This window comes from Muntiacus reevesi, chromosome 8 (genome assembly GCF_963930625.1).
Source record: "Muntiacus reevesi chromosome 8, mMunRee1.1, whole genome shotgun sequence".
Taxonomy (NCBI): Eukaryota; Metazoa; Chordata; class Mammalia; order Artiodactyla; family Cervidae; genus Muntiacus; species Muntiacus reevesi.
This window is the reverse complement of record NC_089256.1, coordinates 15899740-15923740: the sequence shown is the minus strand read 5'-3', so window position 1 is coordinate 15923740 and position 24001 is coordinate 15899740. Positions and strand designations below refer to the sequence as shown.

The 24001-nt window shown below is 44.9% G+C and overlaps 1 protein-coding gene across 1 annotated transcript in view; it reads left to right on the top strand.

Annotated features, from left to right (window-relative positions):
- Positions 1–24001, top strand: part of BFSP2 (beaded filament structural protein 2) — a 75319-nt gene that overhangs the window by 43442 nt on the left and 7876 nt on the right. The window contains exons 2-4 of the mRNA XM_065943645.1: positions 5314–5396; positions 11068–11224; positions 12180–12341. Coding sequence (XP_065799717.1) covers positions 5314–5396; positions 11068–11224; positions 12180–12341 — 402 coding nt within the window. The remainder of the gene's footprint in view (positions 1–5313; positions 5397–11067; positions 11225–12179; positions 12342–24001) is intronic.

Sequence of the window (24001 nt, the reverse complement as noted above, 5' to 3'; positions counted from 1 at the left end):
TTACTTTTGTTTTTAATATAATTATGTAATTGTAGGGCTTCCCTGGTGGCTCAGATGGTAAAGAATCTGCCTGCAATGCAGGAGACCTGGATTCAGCCGCTGGGTGGGGAAGGTCCCCTAGAGGAGAGCCTGGCAATCCACTCCAGTATTCTTGCCTGGAGAATCCCCATGGCAGAAAAGCCTGGGGGGCTACAGTCCATGGGGTTGCAAAGAGTTGGACACGACTGAGTGACTAACCACAGCATAGCACTTGTAAAAGTTCACATAATTAAAATTTTCGTGATGGCTATGTTTAACAACCGGCTCACAAAACTCCTGAAATAGTTAACAGTCAGCCCTGGCAAGCCAGTCCAAGCCAGCAGCAGCAAAAGGAGCCAGCAAAAGGCGGGGGGCGGCGGGGCGGGGCGCACACTTGTGGATGGGCAGCAAGTCCGACTTCCCCTCCTCTTCCTTTTCTGTCCTCAGCCCCAGAGAAGATGGTTTTCCCAGATATAGAGACAAAGATGGTCCCTGTTCCACTGCAGGCTCCATGCTTACTTTTGGCCTCGGCCACAATCCCAGTCCTCAGCCTATGCTAAACCTCAGCTGAGTCCCCGCCCTGGACTGGCCTCCCAGCTCTTTCCTGGCTGCGGGAGCTGAGCCACCAACGACACCCAGAGGCCGTGGCCTCTGCGGGTCTGAGGGACCACAGAGGAAGGCTCTCCGTGGCTCAGGCCTGGCTGGAGGTCTATTTTAGGATCCCGGCTGTGGACATGGGGTAGCACCGCCAGCCAACTGTGCTTTGGCAAGTGGGGACCTATAATTAGCCTCTGCCTGAGGCTCGAATAAACCCCTTGTTGATACTAAACAACAGTGAAAGCAGGAAGGCCCCCAGCTTCCCGGAGCCCAGCGCTGCCCAGCCTCCTCGGACAGAACCACTTCATCTGCTGGGCAGCGTCCAAACAGTCCCAGGCTGCCTCCGGTCCTCATCCGGGGTGAGGAGGAGAAGCAAGGGCAGGGTCCCAGCCTTGCCTCCCATCAGCCGGCACCTCTTACCGACTCCTGCGCCGGGGCTCCTGGCAGCCTCCTGCCTAGAGTCTGCAGTCCACCGTGCAGACGTCATTGATTCCCACAAGCCGCGCCCCAGCCGTAACGCAGCGCATGTAAGAACTAGTGTGTTTATTCTGGACAACCAGACATGGACGACTGCATCCCCAGGCATCTTTCTGCTTTTCCAGATTTGTGTGCCTCTGAGTATGGTACACACATACCGCTACTCATGCCCCAGGGTTGAGTTTTGTTTTTAACTTTTTCTGTCCAACCCCTCGTCCCCACTTTTAAAAGCAGACACAAAATGAAGCTGTACCCAAGAGAACAGTTTAAACCTGGAGCTCCCTCAGTAGCACGCCCGACCTTAGTCTTTATACATGTATATATACTTATCTATTTATGGCTGCACTGGGTCTTCCGTGCTGCCCAAGGGCGTCAGTAGTTGCACATGGGACCTAGAGCTTGTGGGCTTCAGTAGTTGTGGTGCCCAGGCCCAGTTTCCCCGCAGCATGTGGGATCTTCCCAGACCAGGGATCGAACCAGTGTCCTTTGCATTGGCAGGTGGATTCTTAACCACTGGACCATCAGAGAAGTCCTGCATAAATCATTGCTTTATTCCTTTTCTTAAAGGTGGTCTTCCAAGTGGTACAAGCTGCAGGCCTGTCCTGCCCACATCAGCCCCACATGGCCACATAGTTTAGAGCACTTCTGAAGCCACCTTCTCTGTATCAGGGTTTTTGAGCCCACAATCTGGACACCTTCTATGCCTCGAGGTCCCATACCAGGGTGGAATATTTGCCAGGGGTACAATTGTGATAAGATGAGCAGAGTGAGTGCCCTGAGCTTCAAATTCATCATCTGCAAGATGGCATCACTGAGCATCCAGAGACAAGGAAAGGAACTCCTGATTAGGGGGTGGCAGTGCATGAAGAGGATGAAGAGAGGGCTGGGTCAGAGCTGCCAGAGATAGTCCTCAGAGGCCTCACTTAGCCAGAGCCCTTGAATGAACTATATTCAACAACATAACTATGTCTTCTTATTGTCTGTATTCTTGATGCTCAGACAGCTGGGGCATCCTTGACAGGCAGAGACTGTGCTTTCACAGGGCTAGCAAATCCTAGTGATAGTAACTACTTACCTGGGAGAATGCCTTCAAGATGCAAATCAGCCCCTTCTGGGTCAGTACCCCAACCTGACTCCTGTTGCTGGCTCTCACCTTCCAGGAGGCAATATTCCTCTGCTCCGACCACCCAGGGCTAGGTGCCAGAAAACTGGGGACCACCACTGTAGCATAGAGACCACTGAAATTATTTAAACCAGCCAGTCCCACCTGCTTACCTTGCCATGCCCATTTCTTCCCATGAAAACCACGATAAAACCTTTACCCATGCTTTCCCCTCACCCCTTCATGACTAACCCTGGTGCTTCTCCAGATGTTGATGGAATGGCCACCACAAGCCAGAGCTTGGGGACACAGCAATGAACAAGGGGCTGACCTGAGGAGGGATACTTCAGCACGGTGAGATAGACTTTGCTGGGGAAACAGGACACACAGGGTGGACCAAGTCCCAGCTCCAGGTGGAAAGAATGGTGCTCTTCTGATCCAGTAGGGTCATCCTGTGTGGTTTGTCCACGTCATTGATTTTCCCAACAGCAACCTCATCTTCTCACTGCTCCAGCCCCACCCTGACACACACAGGGGAGAAGGAAACTGAGGTCTGTCTCCTTCTCCCCATTCTTTCTCATCTCACTCCAGTCTCTGACCTCTGGTGCTGGAAGTCCTCCACCAAGTCAGCAAAGAACTTGCAACTCACTAACTGTGCAGAGCAAAGGACTGATAAGATCTTAAAACAGTCATTTGCATCATTTTAGTTTTTCAATTTTACATATTTTTATTAAAGATAACTTGTGCTGTGCTTAGTCGCTCAGCCGTGTCCAACTCTTTGTGACCTCGTGGACTGTATCCCTCCAGGCTCCTCTCTCCTGGGATTCTCCAGGCAAGAATACTGGAGTGGGTTGCCATGCCCTCCTCCAGGGGGTCTTCCCAACCCAGGGATTGAACCCAGATCTCCCACATTTCAGGCAGACTCTTTACCATCTGAGCCACCAGGGAAGCTGAAAACATAACTTACATATAGTAAAATACACAAATCTGTAAGGTACAGCTTAACAAATTTTTACCTTTTATGTGTGTTAATCACTCAGTCATGTCTGACTCTTTATGACTCCATGAACTAGGGTCCACCAGGCTCCTCTGTCCTTGGAATTCTCTAGTCAAGAATACTGGATCGGGTAGCCATTCCCTTCTTCAGGGTATCTTCCCAACCCAGGGATCAAACTCAGGTCTCCTGCATTGCAGTCAGGTTCTTTACCATCTGAGCCACCAGGGAAGCCCCTTTACTTATTATAAATCAGTGTAATCATCAGATCCAGATATGGAACATCTGGGTATTTTAAAGTTTTATTTATTTATTTATTTTTGGCTACATTGGGTCTTTGTTGCTTTGCACAGGCTTTCTCTAGTGGGGGCTACTGTTCATTGGAGTGCAAGGGCTTCTCATTGTAGTGGCTTCTCTTGTTGTGGAGCACAGGCTCTAGGCACTCTGGCTTTGGTATTTGTAGCACATGGGCTCAGTAGTTGTGACCTGTGGGCTCTAGAATGTGCAGGCTCAGTAGCTGTGGTCCACGGGCTTCGTTGTCCCCTAACATGTGGAGTCTTCCCAGATCAGGGATCAGGTTCATGTCCCCTGCACTGGCAGGTGGATTCTTAACCCCTGGGCCATCAGAGAAGTCCCTGGAACATCTTCATCACTCCAGAAAGTTTTCTCAGGTTTGCTTCCATTTTTTTTTAATTTTATTATTTATTTTTATTTTTGGTTGTGCTGGGTCTTCATTGCTGTGTGAGCTTTTCTCTAGTTGTGGCAAGCAAGGGCTTCTCTGTTGCAGTGTACAGGCTTCTCATTGTGAAGGTTCTCTTGTTTCAGAGCACGGGGCTCTAGGGCACACAGGTTTCGGTAGTTGCAGTTCCGCAGCTCTAAATCATGGGTTCAGTAATTGTGGCACACGGGCTTAGCTGCTCCAGGGCATGTGGGATCTTCCTGAATTAGGAATCAAACCTGTGTCTGCTGCATTGGAAGGCAGATTCTTTACCACTGAGTCACCAAGAGAGCCTCTTGCCTCCTTCTTTTAAAATACCAGTTAGTTTATCCCCCAGCCCAAACTGAAGATTATACATAAGTCAATATGTAAAAAAATATATGTTTTTTAAAAAGAAGTTTCTCAGGTTAAAAAGAGGACCATTCCCCCATTTCCCACCTGTGGGGATCTTGAGAGGTGTTGTAGTCCAAGTTTGAAAAACAATTCTCCATGAAACCTCTGAACTGTATACAATGTTTATGTTCATATGTATGTTTTCAGAGTGGACAGAATTCTAGAGCTGTCCATCATATGCTGCTGCTGCTGCTAATTCACTTCAGTCGTGTCCGACTCTGTGCGACCCCAGAGACGGCAGCCTACCAGGCTCCTCCGTCCTTGGAATTCTCCAGGCAAGAACGCTGGAGTGGGTTGCCATTTCCTTCTCCAATGCATGAAAGTGAAAAGTGAAAGTGAAGTTGCTCAGTTGTGTCTGACTCTTCACAACCCCATGGACTGCAGCCTACCAGGCTCCTCCGTCCATGGGAGTTTTCAGGCAAGAGGACTGGAGTGGGTTGCTATTGCCTTCTCCATGTCCATCATATATTTAAATATAAAGAGTTAAGTTTAAATAAAATTGAATGCTCCCCTTCTGCCGTTGCCTTTACCACATTTTGAGTGTTCCATAGCCACATGGGGCCACTTGTTGGCCCACGCAGTGTAGAACAGTTCCAACATCACAGAAAATTCTGTTGGACAGCACTGGTCTAGAGAGTTCATCAGCTTCTCAAGGCGTCCATGACCAGAAAACGTTAAGAGACACTAGGTTGAGCCAGTGAAACTTTGTTTAAGGAGCCAGAAATTTCTCTGGAGAGCCAAAAGCTCATCGTTGTGAAAGAGGCTATGGACAAGTCTGCCTTAAGTAATCTTTTTGCTCCAAAATCCAACCCTACAAGCCCTTAAAATAGATCCAGATTTTAGACTTTAGTGCTTATCTCCTCCTCTCTTAAAGAGCGACACTTGAATTCTAAAAATACTTGCCATGAAAAAAGTGCTCTCAGTGCCCCCAAAGCCTCTGTGCCTAGCATGAGGCCCAGTGGGAAGTGGGAAGACGTGGCAGTGACCTTGTCCTTCCGTGTGTGGTCGTTCTAGGTGGGCGAGGCAGTCCTGGAAAACGCACGGCTCATGCTCCAGACAGAGAATATCCAGGCGGGCGCGGACGACTTTAAGGAGAGGTAACACTCTGCAGCAGAGGGGACTGTCCCTCCACACCCAGGACTCCTGGGCCACTTGGGTAATGTGTCTGCAGCAGACACCTCAGTATCACAGAAGGCTGGGTGGGATAACAGCAGTCCTGGGAGAATCCAGAACCAAGACCACCCCGCTCAAGCTCTCCTTGTCAACACAAATAGGTCTAAGACCTCAGAGATTTCACGAGTGTCACTTGGTTTACAGCAGGGGTCTCAAAACTCATTGAACATTAGAATCACCTGAGAGGCTGATAGAACACACAGATGGCTGTGCCCACTCTCAGAATTTCTGATGCAGTAGGTGGTACCTAAAATTCACATTTCTATTAAGGTCCCAATGATGCTGGTACTCTGGTCCTGGAAACACTCTTTGAGAACTACTGGTTTGGATCTATGCTTCTCAATTCCAGCTGCAATAAGAATTACCTGGGCACTTGAAAGTGCCAGTACACAAGCCCCACAGGCTAATTAAAGCAGAGTCCCAGGGATGAGGCCAGGCCTCTGTATCTTTAAAGTTCCCCAGGCTTTCTTGACGTCCACCCAGCCTTGAGAACCACCTCTTTGGAGTCTAATACAGTATTTCCAGAAATGTGGCTGATTAAGATCATTTTAAGTGGTATGAAGATTAACATTTTATTTTTAATGGTCATTGATCTTTATGTTACCTTCTATTTATGGCCCATGAAACTGTCTTTCCACTATAGTGCTACCATTTATAGTATCAATTTAAAATTTATTTAATATAAAGAGCTTTTAAAGTTTGTTGATTTAAGGTTTGCTCTTTAAGTAGATGAACGTGAGGAACAATAAAAAGTAAATAATGATAAAGGAGATAAACATTTAGGGTAAAATCATGGAGGAGAGTGAGTTTTGCAAAACACCGGCCTAATGGAAAAGCAAAATGAAGATACCCTTTTATGGATGAGCACAGTGATTTTGAGAATATTTTGTGGGAAAGGTGTCCTGGGAGGTGAGCAAATGGGTGAGTCATGGGATTGTTATTCCATAAAATGGCAAAGATGAAGAAGAAAGGCATATAGTTGGGAGTCTGTAGGGAAGACCATGATCCCACAGTCATTTTTTTCTTAGGAATAAGAAGGGTGTTGTGATGAAACTCCAATACTTTGGCCACTTGATATGAAGAACTGACTCCTTGGAAAAGACCCTGATGCTGGGAAAGATTGAAGGCAGAAGGAGAAGGGGACAACAGAGGATCAGATGGCTGGATGGCATCACCAACTTGATGGACATGAGTTTGAGCAAGCTCCAGGTGTTGGTGATGGACAGGGAAGCCTGGCATGCTGCAGTCCATGGGGTCGAAAAGAGTTGGACATGACTGAGGGACTGAATTGAACTGTGATGAAAAAGGGAAACCCCACCATCTCCTCAGATCCCTAGTCTTTTCCTTTCTCTGACACCAAGCTCCTCTGCCTGCTAAAAGGCCTCCATTAGTGGCCACTCTGGAGTCAAAGAGACTCTCAATCAGCCAGGGTTGCCATTTATCCAGCACTGGTAGCCAATGTTACAGGCACACAAAGAAGTGGATCCATCATCCAGTCACGATGACTCAGTGTACAGTTAAAGACAAACACCAGTTAATAGCAAACCATTCACACTAAATTTAATGTGGAATTTAATTAAGTGTGATAAAGCAGGATCTGACTGAAATGTCTTTCATTCATTTATTCTTTTTGGCATTAATTAATTCATTCATACATTCATACCTACCTTTGTCCTGCCATTCAACAGAATAGAATGTAAACTCACTGAAAGCAGGGGGTTGATCTATTTTGTGCCCCATGGTATCACCAACTCCTAAAACAGAGGACATGAAATAGATGCTCAACAAATATTTGTTGAATGAATGAGTTCAACATGTCTTTGAATGTCCGCTTATCCCAGGCCCCTTGCCAAGTGCTGGGAGTGAAGTGAATCAGGCATGGTTCCTGACCTCAGTGAGCCTATAGTTTAGTGTCAAAGACAGAGGAATGAGCAGACAGTGGTCTCACTGAGCATATATGCCATCACTGAGATGAGCCCAAATGAGGGAGTGTTGGCAAAAGAGGTGATACCTGATTTGGATCCTGAACTCATGTAGAAGTTGACCAGGAAAATAAAGGCCACATGATTTTCCAGGCACAATGAGCAGCATGTGCCAAATTGGGAGGACATGAGAAGACACAGTGTGTTAGTGGAATTCCAAGCAGCTTGGGAGACCGGGGCATGTAGAGCAAATGATTCTGGAGGGCCACGTCAGCCATTCCAAAGGGCTTAGACATTATCTGAGAGCAGAGGAGACCCTCAGAAGGGGTCTGAGCAGTGGCCCATCATGACCAGACTTGAGCTTTAAAGGAAGCTTTGTAGTGGTAGAGAGAAGAGGCAGGCAAATGAGTAGGAAACAGTGGGAGTGAAGGGTCTGGATTGGGACAGTGATTGGGAAGTCAGTTTATCAGATTATTGAGGAGCCAGAGGATGTGACAAGCCATCTGAGCAGAGAGATGATTCAGTGTGGTTAAGTACAGTCACTCTGCGGGCAGTACTGTGAGTCTGGGAAGACTCGAGAAGGCAGGTGTAGTTCAGGGCTGGCCTGGATGGTAGTAGTGGGCAGACTTGAGGGATGGGTTGAAGAACTAACTGGCTGGATTTGAAAACTGTCTACTTAACCTGAAGAGACAAAGTTAAAGGTAAATTCCAGGCTTTGACCTTGAGTAATTTAGAACACTGGTGATTCTTTGAATGAAATGGAAAATTGGGGAGGGAAAGCTTGTCTAAAATTCAGGCATTGATAATGAGTTTGCTTTTGAGGAAGCTGAGTTGAGCTGATGGTGGAGCAGTCAAGCAGAAGTGATGAGATGCCATAGACACTGTCATGTCAGGGAGGCCTGCAGTTCAAGGCAAGATGGTTGTGGGTGTCATGAGTACCCAGGTGTTCTAACTGAAGCACCACTCAAAGTAGGGTGGTAAAAAAAAAAAAAAAAAAAGGCTACAAGTTTAACACCAACTTTGGGGGATGTCACAGAGATATTTCAAATCCTCAGAGGACTTCCAAAAAAATGGTCTATAGGGGACCAAAACCTCCAGTAATACTGAATGGATCATGTGCTAGAAGGGACCAGGCTCCCTGGACGGGTGAGCAAAACAGGACTGATGAGGCACATGAGGGGTTCTTCCAACTTGGGTCAAAAGGGACCAATCCCCATTATGAGTGGCTTTCCATTTCAGCTGGAGGGACAGGATTTGTCTCCAAAGGGACTAAATGTTAATAAGAATACAATCCTTCAAAAAAGAATACATTTGGGTAGAAAATGTAATCCCACATATAGAACACAGACAGATGATTCAGAAACTATCCTTGAGTGTGGATTCAAAGATACAGGTCCAGCTCTGAAGGAAGTCTCTGGTGGTATGTCACAGGGCTCTGTCCTCAGACTTCTCATTTACTACTTATAACTGCAAGGTGCTTGAAAGCAGATGTGACAAAATGACCAATGATCCAAAGCCAGTAGGGCTGGTGAAGACAGAATCACAATTCTGGTCCCAATATATAGGAATAATAGGCCAATGAAATTGTAAGAGGATAAGCATGAACTCCTATTTTGGGATTCAAATGCTAGGTGCACTTAGAGAAGACAGGAAAACTGGGTTTCAAGCAGCTCTTATGAAAAACGTTCAGGGGTTCTCCTTGTTTAGTCAGCAGCAAATACAGCTGGTCAAACTGAAACAAACAAACACAAACAAAAACTCGCAATGCAAATCTTAGGGTGTGTGATGAATAAAATTAAAAGGTTTAAACAAAGGAGCAGACAGTCCCACAGGACTCTGAACTGATCAGGTAATATCTGGAGTTTTACATTTCGTTCTCTGTATCACATTTTAAGAAGGATGTAGACCAGTGACAGTATTTCTAATCATTCCACAAATATATCTTAAACCTGGTGCTGGGAAAACAAAACGGAAAGGATCATAGACCTTGTCTTCAATAATGATGGATTTGAAAACTGATTTACATGAAGAATGGAGGAAGGAAGTAGAAATATTTAACCTGAAGGAGAAAGGTCTTGGAGGGGTGGAGGGGATGGAGATGAGATGAAAGAGTAAGGGAGTATCTCCAAATGTTTGGGGACAGCCAGTGAAGGATTTAGACTGACTTCAGGTGTTGCAGAGGATGGAATTCAGACTCTTATAGGAATGGAAACTAAAGCTCTAGAAGGAGGCAATTTGCAACAGTTAGAATCATTCAAAAATGGCCTGGTGGCCTTGGGCGATGAGGTCCCATTGCTGGAAGTTTTGAAGCCGAGCCTACGTGATCACCTATCAATAACACCACCAAGGGATTGTCACCTGCCAGGAGCTTCAATAGTCAAGCGCTAAAGTTCCTTAAAATTCTAAGACCTTAAGATGCTTTCTGGAATGAGAGTGGAGATGTCTCCCTTCTGTGGATAGATGAGGGTAACATGTGAAATGTGACTGAGTGGATGGTGATGGAGGAAAGGGGTGACACTGGGAGAAATTGAAAAAGATGTTGGATAGTTGTTAGAAAAAAAGGCCTGTGCAAACCAGAGATTGAAGTGACTCAGAAGTGATGGTTTCACGCTTGTATCTGTGCATGTATGTGTGTGTCTGTGTGTTATTGCAAGTGTGTTAGTCACTCAGTACTGTCTGACTCTTTGTGACCCCATGGACTGTAGCCCACCAGGCTCCTCTATCCATGAAATTCTCTAGGCAAGAATACTGGAGTGAGTAGCCATGCCCTCCTCCAGGGGATCTTCCTGCAGGCAGGTTCTTTTCCATCTGAGCTGCCAGGCAAGCCCTGTGTTATTGCATAGCTCACATATAAATCCAGGTCTCCAGTTTCTGTAGAAGAGAAAGGTACGCCCCTTCTGATGCTGCAGTGTTGGGGAGGGGATGGGCAGCAGGGCCCCTGTTGCTGAAGCATGTGTGTTCCCAGGCTCATCAATCCCCACTTCTCACTTTGGCCCGGACCTGGCCCTCGTCACTCATCTGTATACCCCTCTTGGCCCCTGAAGGCATCTGGGTTTGCAGCCACAGTCCTGAAATTTTACATGGGCTCTTTGGAGAGAAGAACATGTTCTTTATTTTGAGATTATTAACACATAGCCTGGTAATTAGCAGATTCTCAGTAATGTTTGTTAAAGTATCCTCAGGTTAAAAGGATGACAAATTAGAACAATGATGACAGTACTGGTCTCCTTACCTGGATATGGTCTCTTGGAGAAGCTTTCCCTAGAACTCCTTGCTTCCAGTGCTCCATGAGGCTCATACTTTGTTAGCCCAGGTGCCCTGTTTTCAGCAGTTGTCTGCAATCATTTTTATTTTAATAAATCAATATGTAACAATTGCATTAACAGTGCCCTCAAACCCACTGAGGAGAAGGAAATGATGACCCACTCCAGTACTCTTGCCTGGAAAATCCTGTGGACAGAGGAGCGTGGTAGGCTACAGTCCATGGGGTTGCAAAGAATCAGACGTGACTGAATGACTTCATTTTCTTTTCTTCCTTTCAAACCCACTGAAACACTGACTTTTAATATTCATTTCCTGACTACCCCATAATTAGCCTGTTGGTCACATTTATAATCTGATTGTTTTTCCTTGGGGTTATCCACTCCTGCTGATCGGATTCTTTTACCTACAGGTATGAAAATGAGCAGCCATTTAGAAAGGCAGCAGAAGAGGAAATTAACTCTCTGTATAAAGTCATTGATGAAGCGAATTCGTCAAAAATGGATCTGGAGAGTCAAATAGAAAGCCTGAAAGAAGAACTCGGCTTTCTGTCCAGGAGCTATGAAGAGGTAGGTGGGGACTGGGCTGTCTACAGATCCAGAAGCCCTCACCTGTCTGGCTGAGCTTCACAATGCAAGTGACAACAGCCTTTCTGTGTCTCTTGCCCTGGGCTATGGGTAAAATGCCAATAAAATATTTTCAGATTCTTATAGTGGGTGAGGTTATTGTGAGTCTCAAACTCAAATTGCTTCAGGGACCAGGCAGGTACATAAATGGGGAGGGAGCAGGTCCAGGCAGCAGTGAAGGAAGGTGTGTTGAATTAAAGGGAGCATCTCCCAAGGTTTCTAGCTAGGACCTTTTTTCAACACTGGACAGAACAAATGAAATAACTCTGAGAGTAGATCCAGGCTGTGGCTTAGTCACACTTTATAATAAAATTAGGTCAGATCAGAGTGACAAGACCAACGGGGCCCACCAAAGGTGGTGTGGTCCAGTGTCCTGCAAAACTGCCCTGATTCTAAACTACATCACACCTGTTACTGATCTAAGATCTAAAATGCTTGCAGTTGAAAAAGTGAAAACCCACTTAACCATGTTCACATTGGGAAGTTACTTCTTTTGTCCAACCTTAAGCTAACCACTTCCTCCTGTTCTTGGTTCCATGTTTGTCACCCTTTTTAAAAGGTACCCCGTTTTAAAAATTTCACAGTTATCTTTAACTTTCTTTCCGCCTACTCTGACTTGATGAAACTCATAAGTTTCATCTTGCTTTTGTTGCTTACTCTGTGTTGTGATTTATTTTGAGTTTCACTTTGGGTGGGTCTGGGTTTGTGAAGACCAACCTAAGAAACGCATCCTAGGGAAAAGAGAATATGGTGCCCAAGCTGCCTGTCTCTGTGAAGCCCCACGGTTGGCAGCAGCAGACTGAGAAGCCAGGTATCGCTCATGGAACTGGGCTTTGGCTGCTAGAACTTCATGTCTTTCTCCTCTTGAACTCATTGAGGTATATGTTGTCATTTTCAGGATGTGAAAATGCTGTACAAACAGCTGGCAGGGTCTGAGCTGGAACAACTGAATGTTCCCATTGGCACTGGACTGGATGACATCCTTGAGACAATCAGAATTCACTGGGAAAGAGATGTTGAAAAGAACCGGGTGCAGGCGGGAGCCTTGCTCCAAGCTAAGGTGAGAGGCAAGACCAGCACCCTCACTCTGCCCTGTGCAGAAAGGGGCTGAGCAAAGGTGAATAGTAGCCAACATGTGAAAGAAGAAAAGCAACCATTTCAGTCTCATTAGACAGAAAAAAAACATGCAGTTTACAGCAGTAGTTTTTTGCTTACCTTTCTAAATGCAGAAAATGTTTAAAATGTTAATACTCAATGTTGGCAAGCATGTGGGTGCTCTCCTGAGTTATTGGGAAGCACAAACCAGTCTGACATCTTTGAGGAAGGGATCTGATGGTATGTATTGAGAGTCTTAAAATGCCCCTATCTACCAACTGAATAATCTAGACCCCATCCTTAAAGATATAATTGAAAATATAGATAAAGTTTACATCCATATATATGCACTGAAGCTTTATCATTACAAGGGTGAAAAATTTGGGAGGAAAAACAGATAAATATTTAACAAGAGGAGAAAAAGTAAGCCACACCTGAGCATGCAATAGAATATCAGGCAATTATTAGAAATTAGATTTATGAAGCATTGACAGCAGTATGGGGACTGCTCAGGCAATAAGGTAAAATGGGAGTAATAAAGAGTGTGCAGAATGCTATGTACCAGGGGCCAGCAAACTTGCTCTGTATAGAACAAGATAGTAAATACTGAGGCTTCCCGGGCCAGAGGTCCTCTGTTGCAGTACTCAGCTCTGCCACTGTGGTGTGAAAACTGCTGTGGACAGAAAGTACCAGTAAGCATGGCTGTGTTCCAGTAAAACTTTATTTTCAGAAACAGGAGGTGAGTGGGCTCGATTTGGCCTTTGGACTGTAATTGCTGACCCCTACTATACCCAGTAAGTAAACCATTCAAACAAAGACGCTAAGCCTCAAGAAAAAGTCAGAAGGAAGTTTAGTTTATTGTACTTCAATTGTACCTTTATAATTATATAATTTAGAGCTTCCTTGGTAGCTCAACTGGTAAAGAATCCACAATGCAGGAGACCCTGGTTTGATTCCTGGGTTGGGAAGATCCCCTGGAGAAAGGATAGGCTACCCACTCCAATATTCTTGGGCTTCCCTGGTGGCTCAGATGCTAAAGAATCCTCCTGCAATGTGGGAGACCTGAGTTCAATCCCTGGATTGGGAAGACCCCATGGAGGAGGGCATAACAACCCACTCCAGTATACCTGCCTGGAGAATCCCCATGGACAGAGGAGCCTGGTGGGTCACAGTCCATGGGGATGCAAAGAGTTGGACATGTCTGAGCGACTTAAGCACAATTATACCTTAATTAAGCTAACGGTATTAGCATAAGCAGTGGTTGTCTTTAAGTGAGGGACCCATTTCATGTTGTGGTGTTTTTTCTTTCTTGTTTTTGAGTATTTCTCAAACTTTTCTTAAATAGTATGATTTATATTCGTGGAGGGAAAGCATCTTTTATTAGACCTCAGAAATAAGAAAGGAATTAACCAGAAAATACAAAGCACAGGGTTTGTTCTTCCCTCCTCCATCTCCCACCAATTCATGACTCTGGAATTCTGAGGCAGAGGATGAAAGAGTAGAAGAGGAAGGGAAGCAGAAAGGAAGTGAGAAAAATAAGATAGAATTTGAAAGAAGGCAAGAGGATTGCTCTGAGATCTTGGTGACCATTGAGTGGGTCTCAACGCTGACTGCACAGCAAAATTATTTCAGAGCACTTTCAAAAATACCCAGACCCAAAACCAATTAAATCAGGAGGAGAGGGACTTCCTGGCTTTTAAGCTCACTGATGATTCTAATACATAGCCAAGGTTGGGGACCATGGGTTGATCAAATCTACCAAAAGGAAATGAGGAAGGCCTTTTCTGTTCTTTCTTTTCTCAGCCCTCCTCAACCCCTGCCCCCACATATCAACAGGAAACTTCCCCACAGTGTCTTCACAAATGTGGATCTCCCCAAAGTTCTCCAGTTCAGAAAGTGTCTTCCACTCCCCAATTCTCTACCCTCTACCCCTTTCCAACACCTCTTCTTTCAACTCCTAGGGCCAGGTCACTACAAACAACTTCCACAGCAAATAGTGCCTAGCAACTCCATTGAAATACAGCCTCCACAACCGTGAGAGGTGAAACAACACAGAAAGGGAAACCAAAACATAGATTTGGTTTGGGTCCGTTGTTTCTTAGGGGACTCATGAATATTTACAATGAATGACCCTACAGATCATCTATCCCATTCCCTCATTTTAGAGGTGAGGAAATTAAGACCCAGAGAGGGCAGTTGATGTCCTGAGGTCACACAGCTGGTTGTAACACCACTGTTTAGCTCTCCTGACTCTGGGTCCAGGGACCCTTTCTCTGCACTGGGCTGTTACTTCTCTTTGGCCCTGTTCCCAAAGCTAAATCATACTGACCCAGCAGTTTGCAAACTTGCTTTTGTCCCAACACCCCCGGGGTCTTTGCCACACCATAGTGATTATCTCTCTGGGAAAGGGTGGAGGGGCACTGTAATTAACAGAAATGTATTGTGCATCACGTGAAAAAGAAAAAATTTTTTCGTTATTATTCATCCCTTACCCTCTTGAGAATCATCATCAGCCCAACAGTCGTTCAAACACTAATTCTAAACAGATCCATTAGAGCTTTTTTTTTTTTTTTAAATAGAGTAATCTGAAAGCTACATCTTGGAGAATACAGACAGTATTTGTTTCAGTTTGGCCAATGCTTCCAGTGGGCCTCTCGAAGAGAGGTGGAGCCAGAAAATATTTGCAGAATGAGTGAATTCTTCTAATCATCCATAGCAATCAGAACTGACAGCCAAAAGTCCTCCAATAAATAGTTTTGTCAGTTGCCATCATGCCCTCAGGGGCTGACTTTTGTCCAGCCTGAACATCTCTTGTCGGATTCTTGGCGGCAAAGCGTAAATGTGAAATAGCTTAGTACACACTGCTTTCAAAACTTTTGCAGAGAGAATACAGACATGTATTTAATTACCTCTCAGTCTGGAGAGGCTAAAAATTAATTGACATGATTAATTTGTCTTCATTTACATTCCCCCAGAAACTGATCCTGAGACAAATGTAGACGTGTAGGTAGTTTCTTTGGAAGTTGCAGGAAGCAGAGAAGTGAACCAACGAAGAACACACTATCCAGCCAGCTCCCACTGTGAGAGACTGGAGCGTCCCCACGGTGGGTCGGGGGGACAGTAAAGAATATGAGAGACAAGGAAGCTGAGGTAGTAATACCCTCTCCTGTCAGTCATCTGACATCTGCTAGCAGAGTGACCTTTCAGAGTCTTCAGAGAGAGCTCCCAGGTGCAGAATCTGGCAGTGGGAAGGAAGCTGGGGAGAACTAACGTGTCACCTAAGGAGTCAAGGTGGATGCTATCAGCATCTGCTACCACTTTCCTGCCAACTCTTAATCGGTAAAAGCTTGTAAAGAAGTTCCCGATAGGTTCTCTCTAGTCATGGTGTTATAGATGTTGGGAACCTCAGTGGCCCAGTTGTGTTTTTTTTTCTTTATTTACTTTTAATTGAAGGATAATTACAATATTGTGTTGGTTTCTGCCATACATCAACATGGATCAGCCATAGGTATACATATGTCCCCTCCCTCTTGAGCTCCCCTCCCACTCCCCACCCCATCCAGCCCCTCTAGGTTATCACAGAGCCCCAGTTTCAGGTCGAGTCATACAGCACATTCCCACTGGCCATCTATTTTACATACGTTAGTGTATGTTTCCATGCTACACTCTCCATTCATCCCCACTCTCCCCTTCCTACCCACCCCCTTGCCCCGTGTCATAAGTCTGTTCTCTGTGTCTGCATCTCCATTGCTGCCCTGTAAATAGGCTCATCAGGACCATCTTTCTAGATTCCATATATATGCATTAATATACCATATTTGTTTTTCTTTGTGACTTGTTTCATTCTGTTTGATGGGCTCTAGGTTTATCCACCTCATTGGAACTGACTCAAATGTGTTCTTTTTTATCGCTGAGTAATATTCCATTGTATATATGTACCACAACTTCTTTAGCCATTCATCTGTTGATGGACATCTAGGTTGTTTCCATGTCCTAGATATTTTAAATAGTGCTGCAATGAACATTGGGATACATGTGCCTTTTTCATTTATGGTTTTTGCAGGATATATGCCCAGTAGTGGGATTGCTGGGTCATATGGTAGTTTTAGTCCTAGTTTTTTAAGAAATCTCCACACTGTCTACCATAGTAGCTGTATCAATTTACATTCCCACAGAGGTCCAGTTTTTGGTCCAGTTGCAGGATTCAGTGACTGGGGCATCAGGTTGGTCCAGAGAATTTCTAGAGTGTTTTAAAGTCTGGCACTTTCTTTTCTGTTTGATGTGGTTACCCAACTCAGGGTATCTGGGGATACTTTAAGAACCTCCAACAGCATGCCACACCACCCTCCAGACCACCTGGTTAGCCATGGAACACACTACCCAGTCTGCAACTAGCAGACCTTAAAAAAACCATCTTGGGAAATCCAGCAGGGTCACTATTATTTGCCTGTTTCCTAGATTCATGTGCTGAGATATTTCCACTCTGTAGAGTAACAAACAAAACAGAGAATCCTGAGTGCAAGAATGCTCTACTCAGACCTTGGCGAGGTTAAGATCTTTCAGTGCTCTTCTTCCTAAAACTTCTGCAGAACTTACGGGTGCATTGAAGTCATCTGTCCGTCACTGTTAGAAGATTATTAATAGAATTCAAAAAAAGAACCAATAACCATGTGAGGCCATTTGTGCTGGCTAGACCTCTGACATCCTTTCTGTTCATTCAAACAGCCTCAAAAGTAGGTAGGAACTATTGTTATTCCCACTTCACAGATGTTTTTTCTGCAACCAGGAAGGAAGAAAGGAAAGCAAGCAGAAAGGGAGAAAAGGAGGAGAAACGGCTGGGAGCTTCTAGTTTCCCTGCAACCAGGCTGTTTCTACTAAGTTTTTCTTTCACAGGTACAAACACTTCAAGCATCATATCATCAACAGGAAAATGATGTTCTGGGTAGCCAAAAAGACACTTTCAAGAATGTAGTCCTAAATGTCTGTTACAGTCTTTTGTGGGCTTTCCCTGTGACTCAGTGGTAAAGAATCCACCTGCAATGCAGGAGACGGGGATTTGGTCCCTGGGTCAGGAAGGTCCCCTGGAGGAGGGCATGGCAATCCACTCCAGTATTCTTGCCTGGAGAATCCCGGCAAGAGGAGCCTGGCAGGCTACAGTCCATGGGGTCACAAAGAGTCGGACACAACTGAAGAGATTTAGCACACACACATGCATAGCCTTTTATGTCAGTGTCAGTCCATCATGATATATATAATCCCATGTTTCTTCCACCTGATGTTTTCCTTAACAATGTGCGGTCCTCCTGAAAATGGGACCACTCTTCAGACTAAGGGCTCCCAAAATTTCTGAGTCAGGATGCTTAGGGATTGAAAGGTTGACCTTAACCACTTCAGTTTGCCCTTGAAGGAATTGGAGGCCCTCCTCCCAATTCCTAGAAGTTGCATCTCTGTCCCTTGTTCACTGCAGCTGGGTGATATGCACAATAATCAAAGGCTTGCTTAATGTCAGGGGGGCGGGGGGAGCGGTGCTCTGATGAATCCCTCGGGGGCAGGTACTCCATAAGAAATAGATCGCTCCCATGCCTTCTGCCCTGACAGTAGGCCACATTTGCCTCAGATCAGTTTAAGGCATTTGTGGTCAGAAACTCTATCTGCTCTGTAACCATCATGCCTCAAATAGTCAGGATGACAGAGTGTGGAGATGGTTAAGAATGAAGAGAGGTGAACAGATGGAGATGAATTGTGAGGTTTCTGGTTGTTGCTAACTTAGAGCTGGAGAAGACACTGAGATTGACTGGAGTGGTGCGCTGTGATGAAAATCTCCGTGGGCAGGTGGGCGGAGGGGCTGGTCTGTAACCTGTGCAGCGGGCCAGTGAGGCAGCTCAGTCGAGTGTGGGTATTGAGCACCTGAAGTGTGCCTGACATGACTGAGAACCTGAATTCTTGATTTATCTTTTATTACTTCTTATGTAAATCACTATGTGTGGGCTAGTGGCTACCATACTGGACAGCATGGATCTAGATCTACCCATGAGCAACTAGAAGCTTTGGAAAACATGTCACCATGTCATCTGTATTCACAAACAGTAGCTTGCCCTGTGAGGGTAAATATTTTATACAGGCTGCTGTGTCTGTGCCTTTTCTTTGCTTGCTTTTACCTGGAAGAGTCAATATTTTCTAGGGTATATGAACTTGGATTAAATGCATTTCTGGCACTCAACTGTCACCTGCTCTAGTCTGCAAGATGGGAAATTAGAAGCTCCATGTGGTCCTGCCATGATAGTCAGCAGGGGGGAGTTCCTTTGGGAGAGCAGACTCCGAGAGTATCTGTAATCTTGGGGTCTCTGTGTGCTGATGAGTTGGCTATAATCTCAATGGCTCTTCCGTGAAATAAGTCCTCACAGCAAGCACTGAAGAAGAGTCATGTTGCATTTCTAAACCTCATAAAAACACCACAGAGTCAGCTTTGAAAAGAGCCCCAGCTTACTTTTATTTTTTACTTTACTTATTCATTTTAATATCTAATACCTTCACTTGGTTCAAAATTCAAAATATACAAAATAATAAACAGTGAGAAGTGTCACTTCACCCATGTCCCAGGCACCCAGTCTTTGTTGTTGGGTCAATAAATGTTACCCTTTTCCTATGTGCCCTTTCACAGACATTTTATGCATATACAAGAAAATATGTACATATTTTATCTCTTTTTACACAAATAGTATTATTTGGAACATACTGCTTCTTAGCTGCACGATATTGTACCACAGAGGGCAACAAAGCTAAATCTGGCCCACAAGCAATATCTGACCTGCTGCCTGTTTCTCCACAAATAAAGTTTTATTGGAATGTAGCCATGCTCATCATTTACATATTGTCTACAGCTGTATTTGCATTATACCAGCAGAGTTGAGTAGTTGCAACAGAGACCATATGGTCTGCCAAGCCTAAAACATTTACTATCTGGTCCTTTACAGAAACGTTGCCAACCTTTGTTCCAGCTAATGTGTATCCCAGGGTTTATTTAACCTGCACCCTGTTGATGAATGGTGGCTTCCAACCTTTCCTATAATATTATAAATGATTAGTCACTAACTTTGTATGACCCTCCTTTCCCAATACAAAAATGTATCTCTTGGATAAATTTATAGACATGGAATTGCTGGAGCAAAAATTATGTGCAATCAGTAACTTTGATAAACATTGCCAAATTACCTTCCATAAAGGTTATAACAATTCTCATTAGAAATGTTTGAGAATATATATTCCCTGCATCCTCATCAAGACTGAGTTCTCACACTGTGATCTCTTTGTGATCTTTGCCAATATTATAGGTAAAAATGGTTTTTCAGTATACTTTTATTTTGCCTTTGTCATATTATGAGGAAGGTGGAACATCATGGCTGAATTTCATCCATATTTGCTTTTGCGTATTCTATCAGATCATATCTTTTGCCCATTTTTATTAGGTTTTGGACTCTATTACTGGTTTGTAGTGGCTGTTTGTATGTTAGAGAAATAATTAATTCTCTCTCCATGATATAAGTTGCAAATATCTTTCTAGCTTGTCATTTGTCTTTTTTTTTTTTTTTTTTTTTAGCCACATTGCATGGCTTGCGGGATCCTAGTTTCCTGACCAGGGAATAAACCAAGCCTTGGCAGTGGAAGCACAGAGTCCTAACCACTGGATCACCAGGGACCTTCCTGTCACTAGTCTTTTTACTTTCTTTATGGTGGTTCCAGCTAGCTTTCAAAAGTTGTTGTTAGCCTGTAAGGAAGTGTTAGTATAGGAGCCAGGGGCCAGAATTGGGTTTCCTGCCGCTCTGTGCTGTGGTGGTGGGACCCAGCTGGTATGGCTGGGGGCAGGTGTGGAGAGTAGGAAAGATGAAGAGACTGTCTCACCCTTCTCTTTACCTGATTACCCAGCACAATCACAGGTGTTGTCAAGGGCATGCCCAGGTCCTCACCTCCTATATTGTGTTTTCAACCCCATGACTGGTCAACACCCAGTTGACTATCAGGAGATCACTCACTATTACAACCTTGTCCTCACACCTTCTATCAAGAAATCTTCAGGCTGATTCATATCAATGTATGACAAAACCCACTGAAAAATTAAAAAAATTTAAAAAAAAAGAAAGAAATCTTCACTCACTTACTCATTCAGACGCTGCTGTCAAGCACAAACCAGGTGCCAGGCCCCGAGCTTGGTACTGTGGACGCAAAGTCCCTGGCTTCAATTCTTGGCCATTCCTGGCACCTGATTCTGCTGATCTCAAAGCTGTCTTGGATATTTCTTAACAGTAGCTCTTTCCCAAGAAAGGCATAGAGATCTTACTTCTAAACCAAGAGATCTGCAAAGACAAGACAGCACAAATCCCTGAGACATTAAGTTCGGGGGGCTTGTATTCAACATTTGGTCTCCTGGCAGGGACAGAGCAGAGGTGAGCCTTCTTAAGAATGGGGTGATCTCCATGAACCAGAGCAAAAATGCTGTCATTTCAACTTTTTCAATAATTACTTTAGGAAGAAAAATCTATATTTCTTCTCAGAATACTCCTCCTCCCTGGGTCTCTTCTGCCTCTTTCATCAGCAGGCATGCTTGCCAAGAAGGCAGGGGTCTGCCAGACCATGTGCCCCAGTGGGTTTCCTTTGGCAGCTTCAACTGAGGCTGCGAATTGCTCCTGTACCCTAAAGAGAGCACCTTCAGCAGCCAAACAGCTCTCACGTAAATTCAAGGAGAGATTTGGCTCAGCCAAGCCAGGCCAGCTCTTCTGCCAGTGTTGATGTTTCACTGAGGGAGATGAGAATTTCTTTTTAATTCCCACTAAGGAGAACCCAAGTCCTCCTGGGTGGCATCCAGCCTTCTCCCTAGTAAATCCTACATCTGGCTGGGATAGTTGCCTGGCAAAAGCTTTCCTCAGCTAAATAGCATTTATATGACACTTGTGACTATGAAGTGCCTCATAATCATAATAATGACAGCTAGTCCTCCTAATGAAAAGGAGATTTAATTCCATTCCTGGTAGATCTTCCTCTTCTGTAGTCCCAAACCTGTGCCTGGGACACATTGTTGACCTTAAATAAAGGTCGCTGGTATGTTCTAGGGGTAAAAACCAGTTTAGGTGCCTGGGGTGGAAGTTGAGGGGTGAGTACGACATTGTTCTCGCACACAAGGTGCTACCCCCAAGTGTGAGGTTGGCTGGGGAGCAGCTGTGAGGCAGTGGACAGAAAGACCACTCTTCCACAAGACAGAGTGAGCCGAGCCAGGAAAGCAGGAGCTTACTAAGGGTTTACCAAGTGCCAAACCATGTCCAGAGCACTTGACAAGCCTGTTCTTATTTCATCTTCCTAACCCAAGATAGCTACCGTGATTTCATCCATTATATAGAGAAGGAAACTGAGGCACAGAGAGGTTAGATAAATTACCCAAGATCACAAAGTTAGGACATGGCAGAGCTAGGATTCAAACCATGTGTTCTAACTATAGAATCAACATTCTTCACTGTTAGGCTGACCCAGACAGATCACATGGAGTGGGTGGGGAGCTGGGGAGCAGGGAGACCTTGATTCATCCTCTTTTTTAAGGATGAGCACAAGTGACATCATGTGTGAGGTTGGGAGGGCTTTGTCTTGAGGAACCAAAAGGTTATGCCAGGCTTCTGTCAGGATCTTTCCAGACCACAATTCTGTACCTCTCCTGTGGATGTGTAAATGAAAGTGTCTGTTGCTCAGTCATGTCCGACTCTTTGAGAGCCCCATGGAGTGTAGCCCACCAGGCATAAGATTCTTCTGTGGAGCAAGGCCAGAAACCCCTGCTTCTCCAAGGAACCCATTGCTTTCCCTTTCCCCATAAAAGTGACCGTAATGAGGTTGAGCAAGGACGTGGGCAGAGTGATGCTCTCATAAAGCTGTTCCCCAGCTGCAAAACCCAGAGAGCTTGTGACACTCCGGAGCCCACGCAGCAACTGCTCAGGGAAAGGCAGACTGCACACGTCCACCCTTGAGCGCTCGGCTTGGACTCGTGTTCAGTGCTCGGCTTGGACCCGCGTCACTGCTCTCCATACTCTGCCCCCTCTTAAACTCTCACTGCCCCCTCACACCACACAATCACCACTTCCAAGTCGCCTTTCCAAGTGCCCAGGGTGTTTGGAGGAACAGCAGTGCTAATCAGCAAAGTGGGTGGGGTGTCGAGATGGCTCTTTTCCCCTCCAATTGGATGGCTCTTTACCATCCAGTTCTTCATGCTGACTTCCTTGACAGCCTGGTGCTCTTTTTCTCTCACATCCATCCTTCATGTGCAACACCATGCCAATTTATTAAAATTAAATTGAATTTTTTTTTTACCATATTTCTAAATGCAACTATGCTCTCCTGCCCCAGAAGCATTGCTGGAGTGCACACCTGAGTAGCCCAGCTCCTGCACAGTGGAGCCAAGGTTTCAAGCTGGTTTGCAAGCCTAGGGACCAACATATTTGATTCTCAGCACACATCCCAGCAATGGCCCTGAACCACAGATCAAGGTCCCCCCTTCCCATGCTCAGTGACTAGAAACACACACCTGCTGTTTGGTGTATGAGGAGAAATCTGGAGGTGTTGGGTCAACATAAATCTAAAAGCCATTGGAGAAGAACATGTTATACTTTTAGGTAAGTTAAAACAATTGACTGTCCCCATATGAAGGACCGGAGAAGGCAATGGCAACCCACTCCAGTACTCTTGCCTGGAAAATCCCATGGACAGAGGAGCCTGGTAGGCTGCAGTCCATGGGGTCGCAAAGAGTCGGACACGGCTGAAGTGACTTAGCAGTAGCAGTATATGAAGGGCAAGTATCATTTGTGGCAAGCAGGTTTAAGAAGGTCGTCATTATTGTTCAGTCGCCAAATCGTGTCCAACTGTTTGTGACCCCCGTGGAGTGCAGCACAGCAGGCTTCCCTGTCCTTCACTATTTCCTGGAGTTTGCTCAAACTCATGTCCTTTGAGTCAGTGATGCCATCCAACCATCTCATCCTCTGTCACCCCCTTCTCCTCTTGAGAATGTTGGAGATGTGATATAAAACAATACTTAAACCCATAGGGATCAAATTAGTTTCTTTTACTTTCCACCTTAATTTAAAAAATGGTGCAAGAAAGTTTCCATTTAGCACTGGGATGTCACTAACACTTCTCTTATATTTATTAATACCACCTTTCAACAAAGAGAAAGCCAGCTTTGAAATTCAGCAGCTTGGCAAGCAGCATTTGTTAAAATACAATACAGTGGCTTGTTTTCATTTTATTGATTTTTCAGTTATCTTTTATCCTTGGCAAGTAATACAGTTTTATCAGTTTCCATAACAACCTAGAACTTTGCTTCCATGGACCAGGCGTCACATGGAAGTTTTAAATGCACATTCCTGGGCCCCACTCAGGATCTCCTGACCCAGAATCTGCATTTTCACAAGGTGTCCCAAATGATGCAGACACACGTTAATATTTGAGAACTTAACCTCAGATCACATTTTAATTTTTTTCCATTTATTTTTATTAGTTGGAGGCTAATTACTTTACAATATTGTAGTGGTTTTTGTCATACATTGACATGAATCAGCCATGGATTTACATGTATTCCCCATCCAGATCCCCCCT